At 45.4% G+C, this 16,600-nt stretch overlaps 1 protein-coding gene across 14 annotated transcripts in view; it reads left to right on the forward strand.

The window, feature by feature from the left end:
* The window catches only part of LOC144804990 (V-type proton ATPase 116 kDa subunit a 4-like), a 6,844,636-nt gene that overhangs the window by 3,699,387 nt on the left and 3,128,649 nt on the right, over positions 1 to 16,600 (forward strand). For 12 of the 14 annotated variants that reach the window (XM_078671938.1, XM_078672103.1, XM_078672267.1 and 9 more), the window contains one exon: positions 6,924 to 7,031. The exons of the other annotated variants lie outside the window; for them this stretch is intronic. In XM_078671938.1, coding sequence (XP_078528064.1) covers positions 6,924 to 7,031 — 108 coding nt within the window. The remainder of the gene's footprint in view (positions 1 to 6,923; positions 7,032 to 16,600) is intronic. 14 annotated transcript variants of the gene reach the window in all.

A 16,600-nucleotide genomic window follows, 5' to 3' on the forward strand; every position in this document is an offset into this window, starting at 1 on the left:
ATTAGCATTCTGAGCCAGGGGGTAGGTTCAGAACTTTGGCCTACACCTTCAGGCACCACTTCCAGGAAGCTGAGCTGATGTTGATCCTTGGGCTGGATAGTGACAGCTGAACATTTTCTTGTTTGGAACAAAGGGTAGGACACCATATTCTGATTCCAGAATAGATTTTTATTGCAGCCCTTCCTTCTTTTTTGATTGTTTACATTTGGGTTCTGTTAATCTGCGGAGTGTGCCCTGCTGAGTCCAACTAAAGAGGAGGGTTTGTCCCAGAGAGTGCTGGCACTAAGTGAGGTGTGCAAGCAGTTGCCTTCAGCGTTGCTATCTATAGTGGTTGATTGCTGCTGTCTCAACTACTGTTTCAACTGTTGTGCCATCTCTTTGCCCGGCCAAATATCCATTTTCACTTTTTTTCCTCATCTTCTGGGGCTCACCTTTGTGCTTTTGAGGATTTGCTTTGACTTCTTCTTTCAATTCGCCCATGAGCTTTGTTATCACCTAAGAGTGAGCTTAGTTTATCAAGGAGCGGAGAGTAATTACATGTCTGGCGGGGACCATCGGAGTACGCCTGAGCCCATTTTACGGTGTTGTTTAGATTTGTAATTGTTTCATCAATGCTGGCCAAGAGCAGTGGCTCAGAGCGACTCTTAATGGTCCTTGGGTCCCTCTTTGGGATTCCTGTGGGGCTTGAGTATTTAAGGACTTCATTTCCATAAGATGACAGCATGATCTCCCATTCTTTTGAGTGGAGATAAGATAGATCTTTTACAAGGTTTTGGGAGTCTTCTTCAATGACAATCAATTGATTCAACCTGTTAGCCTGTGATCTTTTACATCCTTGATTGGTTGCGCATCCGGGATGAGGATGTCCCCTATGTTAGATCTGTTGTCAATGGAGTGGAGCATACCATTTCTCCAGGGGCCGCCTATGTCTTCTCTTGTTCCTCAATCTGAGTTAATAAGTGGGATAGGCTTCCCACCCAGGGAAGAGTTGAACAGCGGCTGTGATAAGTCCCCCTCCACCTTTTGATGAGGCAGCGTCACTGACTATTTTCTCTTTTGTCTCTTGTTGTGCTGGACCGATTGACCCCAGGGTCTGAGGGTAGTGTAAGTACCACAGAGAGCAGGCTGATCCCTCACCCTGCACAGGGCAGAGCAGGGAGCAGGGACACCTTCCTTTTGGAGGCCCCCCTGGGGAGCTCCGGGGACCCAGAGGGCTTGCTTGTTCCTGGTGTTGCTTCTAGCCGAAAAGATACTGTGTTAAGACCTCCCCTCCCCCCTTACATATGGTCTCTGTGGGACTCAGGGGGATGGGCAGGCCCTTAAGACTTAAATTGCTTGAGAAAATATCTGCCCCTGCTTTTTTTATAATATTGAATTTATAAGTAATCTTTGACTGGTAGAAGGTGGTGCTAGGTCCTGGGAAGCTGGTTACAGTTGTATGCACCTTAGGGCTAATCTGAAGTCCTCTTATTGGTGTAATTGGTGTTAAATAAAGTATTTGGTCTGATACGACGGGGAGTTCAGGTCTGTCCTCCTCTCGCTCCTTTCGAGCCACCCTGGGCCCCGTGGCAAAGTAGCCCAAGTGATATATGTCTTTTCTTCTGACCCCTGTAGATCAATCGCCCAATGTCCCAGTGATGGATATAGGTGCACTCGATCTGACCACCAGAAAGGACTGAATATGCTATGTGAGAAGCTAGAGCCTGGTAGCATGATACAGAAAAGAAAGCAGGTTGCGCCAGTGGTCTCCTTGACACCTTCCACAGCCCTTTCCTGCTGTAAAGGTGTGACGCCTCGCCCCACCCTGAGAGGCCGCTTAGGGAGGGGAGCCCGAGCAAGCACAGACTCAGTAAGCCACCAATGAGCCACTTGTATCCTTGAGTGGATGTGAGTTTGTCAGTCAGTCTGTGTTCTCCACCTCCAGGCTTACCCCAGGTTAACTGGACTTTATGTCCCCTTAGTTTCCTTTTGTGGCCTTTGTTTGTCCTTTATGTATCCTTATTTTCCTGATGTTCCTTTTGTCCCTTGTAGGATTGTTGCTGTTCCACAGGGTAGAGGAAACAGTTGCTGGGGGAGGACGGAGGCAAGTGGGTAGTTCAGTTAACACAAGCTGCACCATCCTAATGCCTAATGCCTGATGCTTCAGTGAGTTGCCTACGGCTACGGCTACCTAGAGCGCCACCACAGGTGAGTTTCTGACCCTGCAGGTGGGAACCAGTGCTCTCAAAGGCCAGAAATAATGCTTGCTCAGCAGAAGGTGATCACACATCCTCCAGCAGGATGGTAAGCGAGTGAATTTAGCATTTGAAGCCCAGAGGCTTCAAAGTCTCTGCCACCTCTTATATGCAACCACATCTTCCCCCCAGACCGGTGGACAATACCTCCTGCCCTGACACCCATTTGGCACCAGATCATGTGGGAAATTAAATATTTAGGAGGCGTGTTTCACTTACAGGCTAGTCACACCCCTAAGGTAGGCTACTTGATGTAGACAGCCACAGAAGGGTTTCGCCATCTTATTTTTGGCAAAAATTGAGAATTATGGATCAGGGTTATGCCCACTCTCCACAGGACATCGTGGTATAGGGGGTGTAGTCACCCTAGTGTTAGTTAGCCCATTGGCTACTACCATATACTCCCCTCCAAGCCCTTAAATTGAGTACTTCAGAGTCTTCCCAACACTAGACAGATGGGTTTGTCTACCTGGGAACAGAATAAGGACAAAGAAGAGCTGTCTCCGCAAGAACTGCGGACCGACACAGAACTTGGCACAAAACTTTGCCTGGCTGATGTTACCTTGACAATTGCAAAGACCCGACTCGACCAAAAGCTGTGCATCTTCCCCAACACTTAGAGGACTATCTGGCACTTCTCTGACTCCCTTGAGGTGGAGGAGCCATCCCCCTGCATCCACAGGCACTGAGCGCACTTGTTCCGTACACCAATAAAGGGAACAGCACATCAGATGGATGTCTTTGTGGCTCTACCAAATTTCTCTCTGCCAAATGTCGAGATCCAGACCCTCCAGGAGCCCCCCTGCACAAATACCCCGCATACTGTAGCACCTGCACCTGCCAAGGCTTGTTTTTGTCCTGTCAGAACACCACCACCATTGAAAACCTACCTACACATTGACTGACTACTGGACCAATGGAATCCATGACCAGAGTTGCCCTGCCGACTTGATTTTCCCTCCTGGGCAAAACAGTCAGACAACTGTGAGAGCCTCGCCCTCCAATGGCCAGCCAGCTAAGACCCTCTGCACCAGAGCATCACAGCCTGGGGTGTGAATCCTGATTGTTTCCCCTTAGTCTAGGGGTCCTCATGACCTGAACCCCCTTGGGTTCTCCCAGACTTGTCCCTAAGTCCCCCGTTGCAGTCTCTTTGTTTCAGGCACCACTGATTAACGGTCACGGACACCCCAGGAAAGATAAACTCAAACTGCTGGTTGGTCTTTGAACCTTGGCCCTTGTGCACCTTAAGTTCCAAAGGACCGAACATTGACTGCAAATGGGAAACAGCCGTTACATCGCAACTTTTACAACGCACTTCTATTACAACGCAACTTTTACAACGCTGGATCCATTACATCGCATGCCTTTACAACGCATGACATTACATAGCAGATGCTATTACAACGCATGCCATTACAACGTAAGTATAGGTAAGTATATAATTTTATTTTATATTTTATTTAACATTATTTAATTAATTTAATTAATATTAAAAATAAATAAATATATTAATTTATGTTTGGGTACAGGGGTATTTTTAGGTTTCAGGGTTGGGTTTGGGTTTTGGGGTACAGGGGTATTTTTAGGTTTCAGGGTTGGGTTTGGGTTTTGGGGTACAGGGGTATTTTTAGGTTTCAGGGTTGGGTTTGGGTTTTGGGGTACAGGGGTATTTTTAGGTTTCAGGGCTGGGTTTGGGTTTTGGGGTACAGGGGTATTTTTAGGTTTCAGGGCTGGGTTTGGGTTTTGGGGTACAGGGGTATTTTTAGGTTTCAGGGCTGGGTTTGGGTTTTGGGGAACAGGGGTATTTTTAGGTTTCAGGGTTGGGTTTGGGTTTTGGGGTACAGGGATATTTTTAGGTTTGAGGGCTGGGTTTGGGTTTTGGGGTACAGGGGTATTTTTAGGTTTCAGGGCTGGGTTTGGGTTTTGGGGTACAGGGGTATTTTTAGGTTTCAGGGTTGGGTTTGGGTTTTGGGGTACAGGGGTATTTTTAGGTTTCAGGGCTGGGTTTGGGTTTTGGGGTACAGGGGTATTTTTAGGGTTCAGGGCTGGGTTTGGGTTTTGGGGTACAGGGGTATTTTTAGGGTTCAGGGCTGGGTTTGGGTTTTGGGGTACAGGTTTTTTTTAGGGTTTAGTTTTAAAATACAATCTTTTATTTTAATTTAAAAAATTAATTTTAATAATTTTATTATTTATTACAAATAGTTCTTTATTATTAAAAGTTCTTTTAAAAATAAACTTAAAGTAATATATGTACTAAATAATTATTTAAAATTAATTTAATTTATTTAATTAATTAAATTTAAATGACTTACATTTAAAAAAAAAAATAATATACTTACCTATACTTACATTGTAATGGCATGCGTTGTAATAGCATCTGCTATGTAATGTCATGCGTTGTAAAGGCATGCGATGTAATGGATCCTGCGTTGTAAAAAATGCGTTGTAACGGAGTGCGTTGTAATATTTCGCGTTGTAACGTCATACATCCACTGCAAATATATGTTTGCTGTGTATGTTTTACCTCCAATAGGATAACATTACCTTGCTCAGGGCTCATTCCTCAAAAAACGTTATTAGAGTATTTTACTGTTTTCTTCTAAAATCAATAACTCAGAAAGTACTTACCTGATTCTGAAGATGTTGGTATCTAAATTCATATAAAAATCTGTGTTATTTCTATCAATTAGACTGGGATTTCTTCTTGAGTGTGTGCCTCATTTATTGACTAGTGTGTACAACAAATGTTTAACACTCCCCTCTGATAAATCTAAGCTGCTCTATCAGACTACTATAAATAGAGTAGTTGGGATCATTAAAGTAAGCTCCTGTAAACCAACACGAGTTGTCTGGACTTTTTGCATGGCGTGCCCTCACATTGGCCCACTACATAAAAGCCAGTTTCCTACACTTATCCCCAGGCGTCAGACTGGATCCAGAACGTTTTTTTGCTTCGGCGTCCTGTCTCCCGCTCTTTGGTCCACGCCTGGATGCTTCTATTGGCGCTTCAGGCATTGATTGGTCCTTCATTGAACCCTTAGTATCCGTTGAACTTAAGTCTCTTTTTGCTAAAGTTCTTTTTTTTGTGGTGGTTTCTTCTGCACCCAGGGTTAGCAGGAATGGGCCTTTACTGCCCTGCCCTTTTTGCGTTTCTGTCCGTACAAATGGATTTTGTACCCTAGTCAGTTTTTTCTGTCCTTCAGGTTTTTTATCCTGACCCGTTGTCTCCGGAGAAAGAGGTTCTCCATTCTCTGGATGTGTTGAGAGCCCTTCACATCTTCCTTGCCTGTACCAGGTGAATTCATTGTTTGTCACCTGTGGTCTCTCATGGAAGGGTCTCAAGCCTTCTTTGTCCACTCTGACTACATGGGTGAAGTGTGCTGTTGTCTTCTTTTACAAGGGTGCTCACTGTCCTCTTTCCTCTTCCGTCCAGTGGCGGTCAACTCTGGGTGTTTCCTCAACCTGGGCAATGTTTAAGGGTGCGTGACATTTGTGATAATGCTACATGGGGCTCTCACAACACCTTTTGTTCCCACTACCATCTTCAGTTGGGGGTGGCTGCTTCAGCAGAGTTTGGCGCTTATGTTTTATCGACTGCATATAAATGTGGGATACTTGTAAAGCGCACTGTTACTCTACCCGAGTGTCCTGGCGCTGTAGACCGCTGGGGAACCCGTCCTGGTTTTCCCTGTGAGATGGTCCCTTTCTGGGTATCTCCAGGGTGAAACCAGGCATCCCCGGCGTCTGTGGGGGGCCGTTGTAGAGATGAGACAAGCTTAATACCCAGAGTTACTGAGTGTGTTCCCTGGTTAGAGTAGGCACTGAGGCGAGAATTATCGAGTCCGTTGACCCTGGTCCAAGACCCTGCCGCGTTGGGAATTGAACCCTGGTCCCGGGCCGTTCTCTGCTTACAGGTCTGCCGCCTCTAACCAGTGAGCCACACCTCTCCACAATGTGATTTGTACTATATTTTGCATTAAAGCTCAACTATGTTACATCATGCTTGGTTTCTGTTTGAATCAATCGCCATAAGCTTTGGTATGGGCTCATGTGTAAGGAATGGAATAGAGAGACGGACCAGGAGGTAATGCCTGGTTACTCACCCGTAATGTTCATTACTCTGAGTACAGGTTTTCCTGTTCCATTCCTGAGTCTGTACTTCCCTCCTTGGTTTCAGTTTATGGTGATTGTTTTGTTTTTCTTTCTTATGAGTTTATTTGGTATTCTCAGGCTGTCCTAGTGCCATATTGGGGAAAGTATTTTGACCACAGTTAGGTAATAAGCTATGTGGAGCAGGCAAACTGCTCATGTGTAAGGAATGGGAAGACCTGGGGCTCAGAATAATGAAGATTACTGGGGATTACCCCAGCATTTTCAACCACCAGCCTGGCAGAAAAAAAAGTGTTATTTATAGTGTCCTTGATGATAGCAATGGTCTTCTCACCCTCTCTTGTAATCATATTTTGCCGGAAGATATCAACCTCCATTGGGAAAAAAGATGAAGATAGCCACTCATCCCTTCTCCAATCCTTACTGTTGGACAAAAACGTACTACAATACTATACCTTCCATACCCACAACAAAGGCTCTGCCCTGGAACTATTTTTTTTATTAAGAAATCTTAAAACATTCTCTAAACTTCTCTACTTTGGTATTCACAGTGCAGAACTGTCTGTGTTTTTTTTCCAGAAAGAAGTGCAAAGCGCTCTAGTTATCATGGCCTTGTTGGCTGTTCCTTGGATGCTGTTGATAAAACCATTTTTACTCAGAGCATTGTACAAAAAAGCTAATCCCAAGGTAAGCACCTTGTAGTGATTACTCTCAATCTACATTTAAGAACTTACTTTGTGTTTATATGCCATACTACTTAATATAGTTTACATTTTAACATTGTTATACGTTCTATTCAGTTTCACATTCCTTTGCATTTGATACGTTTACCAATTGCTAAAACAATGAAGGTGGGAGACCTATGTTGGAAAGTTAAAGTTCGAGAAAACTTAATTTAAAAAATAAAATATGCAAAATGTAGGAAACCCAACTTTGCATTCCGTTAACCACAATTTTAAAAAACAGAAGATGGAAACTAGACAAATCTATTACAAATGATTACCCGGACGTTAACCCTTATTGTCAACCAAACACTAATATTGCCCATGTCCTTACCATAGACGTTTAACTCAATTATGTACTGCTAAAGGTGACAATAATCTGTATAAAACTGTAAAGCTATTTTGCCTCCTGTAATCTGAGCCGTCATGTTTTCTTGCTCAGGCAGGTATTTGCCACAGGAAGGGCCTTTCTTTGACCTTTTGTTTTGGCTTTAGAGATGTAAAAAAATTAAATAGCCTGCTTAGCGGAAAACAGATTATTTTGTTGGTACTTGTGAGGATCATTTTGCTGTTTCTTTGTTCCCGTGATGCCATGTTACCCTCTTATCATACTGTGGTGGAACAGCTAATACCCAGGGAACCACAGATGGCGCAGGGCCCAGTGGATATCTTTGTCTTTCCAGCAGATGGTGGAAAATGTGTGTGCAAAACTGGAGAATTGAACTCCACCCCAATGGCAACCTATTTCTCCTTTCAGCCATTCTAATTGACTAATACAGCATCACCGGTTGCTCTACTTCTGCCCCAACAACCTCCTTTTCTGCTGCAGCAGCTTATGCTACCAGTTTCAATTTCAGCCCTGTGGACATTTGTGCCTCCAATTCAGGAGGCCATGGTTGATCTCAGTGAGAGCGAAGATGAAGCTAATGATATGAAGAGGCTGATGCTCACAATGTGGCTCTCAGACCAGACAACATGGTGTATACTGCGAATCCCAGAATGATTTAGGGTATTCCAGATGTCAGTGACAAAACTACAGACAGCTGTCACCAAAAAAGAAGATGAGCTTCACAGGCTGAGATTGTGCTGTAAAATTTGAGCAGAGCACTTTTTAGCATTGCAGACACACACTAGATTCCTTACAAAAATCAATGGGCCCGATTCACAGAATGAACTTAAGACTCAATCCTATACTTACTACTGTTTTGGTATTCACAGAATGCACTTACTACTTTTGGCATTCACAGAATGAACTTACTACTTTTGGTATTCACAGAAGTTAGGATTGAGTCTTAAGTTCATTCTGTGAATCGGGCCCCATATGTTGACTACCAAACTTGGAGTTGTTTCATCATTAGCAACAGTTGCAACAAATATTTTTCAGCTCAATCAAACCTTCTACTCTATTAAATACGTTTCGACGTCCTTCAGGGTGGTCATGCTTCATAAGGTCCTCTCTCTACTACAAGAAGGGAAATCCCTGACCTTCCTACACTTTTACGACCCTTTCTTCATATTCCCATTCATTGTAAACACAGGTAGTGTAGGAGAGTTTGCATGGCTGTAAAAGACTATCAAAGCTGTTTCCTTTGGCTTCAGATCAGCCCCAAAAGTCTTCATGAAAAGCTTAGCGCCTACTGCTGTACATCTGTGCAAAATAGGTTGTCAGGTTTTTAAATATCTAGGTAACTGACAGAAAAGAATCAACAGCAAAGAAAGTAGAAGACTCAAAGACCACCTAAGACAACCTGTCTCATAGTATTCCTACCACGGGGACCTACCCTGAAGAAGGCCATATCATCCCTATCACCAGCAACTACCCTGACATGCCATGGAACATTCTCAAGGGAAGACTTTTCCCTCATTAGATCAAGTGGCAGAGCTGTTGACCCCAGTCACGATTATTTTGTAACTCTGCATTGTCCCAGTGCAACAGCACAGGTCTCCTTGAGCACTCAAGTTGTCCTGTATTCCATTAATCCCACACTGCAGGCTCCTAATGAGACTTATCCAGTAGAAGTTAGGCCTTCAGTGAAGGCAGGTGAAAGGATCATGTAAGATTAAGGTGTTGGCTACTGGCCACTTAAACCATACTTTGGTTTGGTGGATCCTGGCATACAACTTAACAAAATACCTGCCTTTTCACAGTTCAAAGCATCAAGTAGTAATGGGTAATTCCCATGCAAGAACTGACAATGCACAGCAGATGGTCTGGGAACGAATAGTGAGAGCACATAAATGTCCTCAAGTGTCAGGCCATTCATCTGAGCACTCAAGTGTTTTTTCTTGCTTGTTGAATACACAGTACTGAATCAAATGGACAGTATGACTGCAATGGTATTATATTGACAATGGTAGAACAAATTATCTTCTCCTATCACAGAAGACCCAGCATCTGTGACATGGGATGATAATAAGCAACATTGGCTGAAAACAGACCACTTGTTAGATCTCCACAATAACTAAGCAGAAGCTCTGATCACGTCTCTGTTAAAGTGTCATGAACTAAAGTTACACCGCGACCAGTTACAGCAACTGTCCAGACGTGGTTATCCCCAGATTGTTCTATTTGTGATCCTGGACAACAAGAAAAGCCTCTTCTTCTCTAGCAGGGGATTTCCATGTATAGTCATAAGAAATTAATAGTTCTTCCCATGCCCGGGGACCCCAGAGCAGTTGTTATATCGATATCTTCTTAAGTGTAGATGTTCGTCTTACTTCAAGAAGGCCTGCAAAGACACTTAAGAAAAAGATACAGATTATGCAGCCTATTTACCTAGGCTACTCTGGCCTGGTTCTTCATCCTGAAGAGAAAAAAGGGGCGAGAATAAGTACATTTGAGATCATTTTAGTGTCAGTCAGTAGAAATATCTCTCACAAACCCTTTTTTATCTTTATTATAGAGATGAAGGGAGCATGGCAGAGTAGTCTCATAGGCTGTCATAATATGTCTAAAAAAGAACACTGTGCCTTTAAGGGACTAGGCACCACCAGTATCTCATCACGCATAGCAGGTGGCAGTTACGTTAGTTCTTTTTTCTGCCTCCTGCTGACAGGATACTGGAGCATTGAGCTCGACCACTGGTGGTCTTTTTCTTCAAAATACTACTTTGAATTTCAACTTTTAGTGTTTCATTTGACATCTGTTGTCTCTCCCTGCCTGTTTCTGTTATTTTCTGACAGGAATTAGGAGCATTTTGTCAAAAATGCCATCTCTCTTTGACAGGTGCCCAGCTTGTGGGAGAAAGAAGACCAAGACAGACGCTCATGAGGTCTGTATCATTTGTCTTCCACACAACCATGTTCCTAAAACTTGTCAACACTGTAGGAACTTCACCAAACATACTCAGAGAGACCCGGAGATGATTTGTCTCCATAGGACAGAGAAGCAGAGAAGACGGCATCCTGAAGGTGGGATCTCAAGCCTTGGAGAGGGTAGAACCTCTACCAAGTCCCTGTCTACAGCCCCAACAAAACGTACCAGGAAGAAAGATTCTCAAAAATGCCATCAGTCCCAGTCGACGTTGAGGGCTTCGATATCAAGAGGAGGTATGTTGCCGGTATGTTCACCGTCTAGTCAAGGCACGATGTCGACCAAGCACCGTAGAACGATGTCAAAGACTCTAAGCAGGTCTCCTTCTAGACGCCGACAACAAAGATCAACTTTGAAGTGTTCTCATCGCAGCTCGCCTTTGAGATGAACAAGGAGATCAACGTCAAGACATGGACGTCTTGTCGACGTCTAGGCAAACACGGAGCTTGCCGTCAAGACACCGAAGATCGCCGTTGAGGCAAGCTCAAAGCTCGACGTCGAGGACCTTCCAAATGTCAAAACGCCGTCGACCCTCACCGTCGACATCGAGGTTAAGGCATTTGATGTCCAAATCTCTATCTTCATCTCCCGGGCTTGAGGAGATCAGGAAAAAGAGGAGATGTGTCTATTCGTCACCGAACTCAGACTATTACAGGACTTACTATCCATCGTCGCAGCATCAAACAGCGTTCCCTTTGTCTTCTCCACATCAGCCTCCTCAATCTCCTCCTCCACCTCCACCTACTCCACTGCTTCCTCCACCTCCACCTCCCCCACCTCCTCCTCCACCATCACCTCCAGCTCTAGTAACACCACTAAGAGCAAGGTCAAGATCCCACCATCATTCTAGGCATCATCACCATCGTCACGCCTCTTGGCATACTTCCACTTCGTACCAAAGATCTCATCACAGTTGTCATCACTATACATGGTCATCATCTTCTACTTCTACAGGTCAATACTCTCCCATACTAACATTTTCGCCAACTCCACAGATATCACCTGTGGTTGATGTCCCTACCTTTCAGGAGGTTCCAATAAGGGGTGCTACAAAACTAAATACCTCTTTATCAGCTCCAACACCGACTACATTGGTCATTTTTTAAACCCTGCAGCAAAAATCTATTGCTAGACACATGTTACCTCTGGTGCCAGACCTCCTTGAACCGGCCATGAAGCTCTTCCTCACCCCAGCAGTGGTCAAGACAGTGCCTGCTAGGCTTCACAAGAAATATCGTCCCCCAGAGCAAGATTCAGCATTCCTCTGCTCTGATCCAGCACCTGACTCTGTTATTGTGGTAGCGGCTAGAACACAACATGCCACTACCCCATCATCCACAGTCCCTCCAGACAAAGAAAGCTATAAAATGGACTCTGTGGGTCGCAAGATATGCAGAACGGCTGCAACGTCCATGAAGGCAGCCAGCGCCACTGCCTGGCTAGGCAGGTATGCTAGAGCCCTTTGGGAGTCCTTGAATCAATTTCTTGACCATCTGCCCATGGATAAGAAGGGAGATTTTATGGAAATCCTTAATGAATGCCTAATGGTTTCAAACCAGGTGATTAGTGCAGCAGCACCTACTTCATTACTAGCCGCTCATGAATATTGCCATGGGATAGGTCTCTGGCGAAAATCGTGGCTGCGTCTCACCTCTCTCAAAGCAGGAGCGTAGTAAAGGATTTTAAACCTTCCCTTTTCTGGTACCACTCTCTTTGGTGCCCACGCTGATGAGGAAATGATGGAAATGAAGGCTGAGATGGAGACCTTGAAGGTGGTTGGCCTAGAAAGACCTAGGGATCAGATCAGTTCAAATCTTTCCAGCCTTATCAACGACGCTTCTCGTCTCAGAGACAACAACCTTATCAGTCGTATCAGCGACGATAGCCAAGAGGAAGATCTTCTCAACAACACCCTCAAGGGGGTAAATAACCTGCTGGGCCAAAGCCCTGAAGCGTTAGTTCCCCCTCTTCTGTTCCCCACTCCAGTGGGGGGAAGCATAAGTCATTACCGGACAGAGCGGCAAAATATAACAAAAGACTCTTGGGTGCTGAATGGTATGCAACGTTTACAATGAAATTTTTACAACGCACTACCATTACAACGCAGGTATTACCACGCACACCATTACAACGCATTGCGCTGGGGGGCGCTCTAGGGTAAGTAATAAGTTTAATTTTCTATCCAACAACTTCCCTAGTGTCCACGGGGACTGGAGTTGGAATAGAAAATTATACTTACCACTATCCAGCACCTCTAAGCGCTATGCGTTGTAACGGTGTTCGTTGTAAATACCGCGTTGTAAAGGTATGCGTGGTAAAAGTATGCGTTGTAACGTCATACATCTGTGCTGAATATTATGCGCAATGGATATTGCCTTCGGTTCATCAGTCCTCCACCTTCCATCCCTCCGAAACCAACCAACTTCCAGCTTCCTGTCTTATGAGTGGGGGTCAACATCCTTTAACAGAAGTTGGCGGTGGAATCAGTCACTCACCAACAAAGAGGACAAGGCATTTATTCCCAATACTTTCTCAAGAAGAAAGACAAAAATAAATTCAGACCCATTCTAGACCTCAAGAGAGCCAAAAAATTGATTCAACGAGAAAAGTTCAGGTTGCTGGCTCTACACCCAATTCATCCTCGGCTACATCAAGGAGATTGGCTTTGCTTAATCGACCTTCAAGATGCGTACTTTTACATACCAATTGCCAGAAAGCATCGCAAAATCTTAAGGTTCATGGTGGGACAGGGCCATTACCAGCACTGGGTCCTCCCATTTGGACTAAAATCAGCACCCAGAAAATTCACTAAGTGCTTGGCAGTAGTCACGGCCCATCTCCAGAGACACAAGGTATTCGTCTATCCATATCTGGACAAATGGCTCATCAAGGCCTCCTCACCTCAAGAGGTCCAACGTCATTACAACTGGACTCGCGACCTCTTAGAGAGACTGGGTCTTCAGATCAATCTGGATAAGTTCATTTCTACCCCAGTACAGACCTTGAATTATCTAGGTGCCTCAATCGACACAGTAAAGGTAAAAGTGTTTCCTTCAGAGAAAAGAAACGGATCAATCCTTCTGAATTGTCAGAAGCTAATAAAAGCTTCCCATCCAACAGTAAGGTCAGTCACCTCTCTCCTCGGCTCGATGGCTTTGTGCATATTCCTTACACCGAATGCACGTCTACACATGAGGCCTTTGCAGGAATTTCTCGACCAACTGAAGGGGAACTGGGAGGACAGGATACAGCTATCCCTCCATGTGAAGTCATCTCTCAAATGCTGGTGCTCCCCATTCAATCTCCTCCAGGGCACTCCATTCCATCAGGAGATACCATCTCAGACTGTCGTCACAGACGGATTGGTGCTGGGTTCGGGAGCACTTATGGGCCATCTCCAGATCCAGGGGAAATGGTCAGAGAAGGAAGCCTTGTACCACATCAACCTCTTGGAACTTATAGCAGTCCATCTGGCGTTGAAAGCTTTCTGCCCTCCGTTCAACAGCCCCTCCCTGCTAGTTCAAATGGACAACACCACAACAATGTACTACCTTAAGAAGCGGGGGGACAAGGTCCAGACTCCTATCCAGTGAGTCTCAGACAACCTGAAAATGGCTTCTTGCCAGGGACCTGACCATCACAGCAGTACACATACCAGGTGTCCAAAATGCTCAAGCGAACAGTCTCAGCAGACTCCTGCAGGAAAAAAACGAGTGGGTCTTGCGCGATGACATGGTACAAGACATATTTTTGGGATGGGCTACCCCAGCGTCGACTTGTTCACCACCGCTGAAAACAGCAAATGCTAAAGCTTTGCATCGCGCTTCTACCAGACAGGAACTCTTGGGAATGCCCTATGGATCGACTGGTCAGGCAGATTTCTTTACCCTGATTCTGTAAGTTCTCATCAAATTGGCTCAATCGTCAGCAAAGATGATCCTGATAGCTCCGGAATGGCCTTGCCAATTGTGGGTCACGGACCTTCTTCACCGGTCCATCAATCGACATCTGCAGCTGTCATGCAGACCAGATTGCTGATGAAATTCGGAGACCAGATAGTACACCCCAATCTCTCCTCTTTGAATTTGGCAGCATGGCTCCTGAGCTGATACAATATAGGCACCTAGATCTACCACAGGACTGCATGGATGTTCTCAAAGAGGCTAAGAGACCTTCCACACGATCTGCATATGCGTTTAAGTGGAACTGTTAGAAATGGTGGTCTCTAGTTGGCAAGGTTTTGCACCTTTGTCCAAGTAGAGACTCTTCCTTCTAGTCAGTATAAGGGAGTTACACTCCTTAAATAACCCATTCTCACCCCCTTGGTAGCTTGGCACAAGCAGTCAGACTTATCTCAGAGGCAGTGTGTAAAGCATTTTATCATAACCAACAGTAATACATTGTAAGCACTACAAAAGGACACCACACCAGTTTAGAAAAATATCCAATATTTTTATATACTTATGACAAGACAAAAACTGATAAAAATCCACAATACAGTACTTTGAAATCTTCAGTTATCCAAATAACCTTGAATTAAAGTTCCTTGAAGTCGATAGCTCCGTCCGGGGGAATCACGGCACCGTGAACAAACAAATCCAAACAGTTTGGGCTGACCGTGGCATCGCGGCCCAGCTACGGAGTCGGGAAGTCCCTGAAAACAGTACCTTTTAGAAATGCAGGGCGTCGGCAACCTCTTGTTGGGCTTCCGAAAGTACACCATCCTCAGGCGTTGGTTCCGGAGGTCAGTGCAGGAGTCATAGGGCCCTTGAATTCACACACGTTGCAGATCGAACTCCTCACGGTTGAAGTCAGGAGGGCTGATGTCGGCAGGTGTCAGGTGCTGCAGTGCAAAGTGCAGCGGTGTGCGCTGGCCTCAGCTCAGGGTGTGAGCATCTGCTCGGTGACGTCATCAGGTGGCATCGTCGGTGAGACCAGGGTTGCGGTGCAATGTGATGCAGTGCTCATCATGGTGAGGCTCTGGTGTGGTATGAAGGGCGGTGCCTCATGCAACTTTACGAGTGGTTCCCCCCAAACCACGGTGCAAGCAGCGGCATTGATTTCAGCTTGAAGCGGCAGAGTCGGGTATACCAAGGGGGCGTCGGGAAGAAAGGTGGTACGGAGTGCCGTGCCCACAGGTCGCGGTGCAAGCCGCGGCTCGGAGACAGCGTCAGATAGCGTCGTCAGTGAGACCAGGGTCGTGGTGAGGCATTGCGGCAGTTCCCTCTGCTGTACCTTCAGGACCTGGAGTAGGCAGCGCCATCATAGAAGGCATTGGGTTGCTTTTTCTTCTGTTGCAGCACAAAACACACAGCCCCTAGTGCTGAGGGCTTGAAGTCTTTGCTGTTCCTGAGACTTCTTGAACAGGGAGCAAGCTCCACCTTAAGCTCTTTCACTGCCCACGACAAAAGCAGCCACTGCAGACCAACACAGCAAAGCACACAGCAAAGTAGCAGTTCCTCCTCATAGCTTCTCCAGCTCTTCTTCTTGGCAGTCTTCTTGGTCCAAAAGAGTTCTATAGTTCAGGGGTTTGGGCCCCATTTTTATAACCCAAAATCCTTTGTCCTCTCAGGCAGAGAGTGTCTATGCCCAGCCAGAACCAGTTCTGCCTTCTCTGCTGTGGCTTCCTGGCAGGAGGTGGAGACGGCATTGTCAGAGGCAGACCAGGCCCAACAGATAAAAGGAAATCTCCTCCCCCTACTCTAAATGCAGCCCAGGTCTATTCAGCCCTTTCCTGACCCTCCTAGAGTATTTGGAGCCATTGCTCCTCCCCAGCCCCTTTCATTCAAAACCCAGACAGTCAATCCAAAACCCCAGCAGAGGCCTACTGGATGACTGAGCAAGAAAATACCTACTTTCTGAAAGTGGTATTTTCAAACACAGTATGTAAAAATCACCTTCACTAAAAGATGCATCTTTAGATTCTGAGTTCAGGCATACTAAACTTTATATTTCTACCTAGTTCCTAGGGCCAGTTATGTTTATAAGATGTTATAAACAAACTCCCCATTCCATCCTATGGGAACAGGTACCCTTGAAATAGTGAAAAACGAAATTGGCAGTAATTCACTATCAGGACATGCCACACACACCAGGGCATGTCCTAGCTTTCACATACACTGCACCCTTCCCGCAGGGATAAATTAGGCCTACTTTAGGAGTGACTGACATGTAAGAAAGGGAAGGTTAGGTCCTGGCAAGTGAGTACACTCCCCAAGTTG

Source organism: Lissotriton helveticus, chromosome 1_1, assembly GCF_964261635.1.
Source record: "Lissotriton helveticus chromosome 1_1, aLisHel1.1, whole genome shotgun sequence".
In the NCBI taxonomy this organism is placed as follows: Eukaryota; Metazoa; Chordata; class Amphibia; order Caudata; family Salamandridae; genus Lissotriton; species Lissotriton helveticus.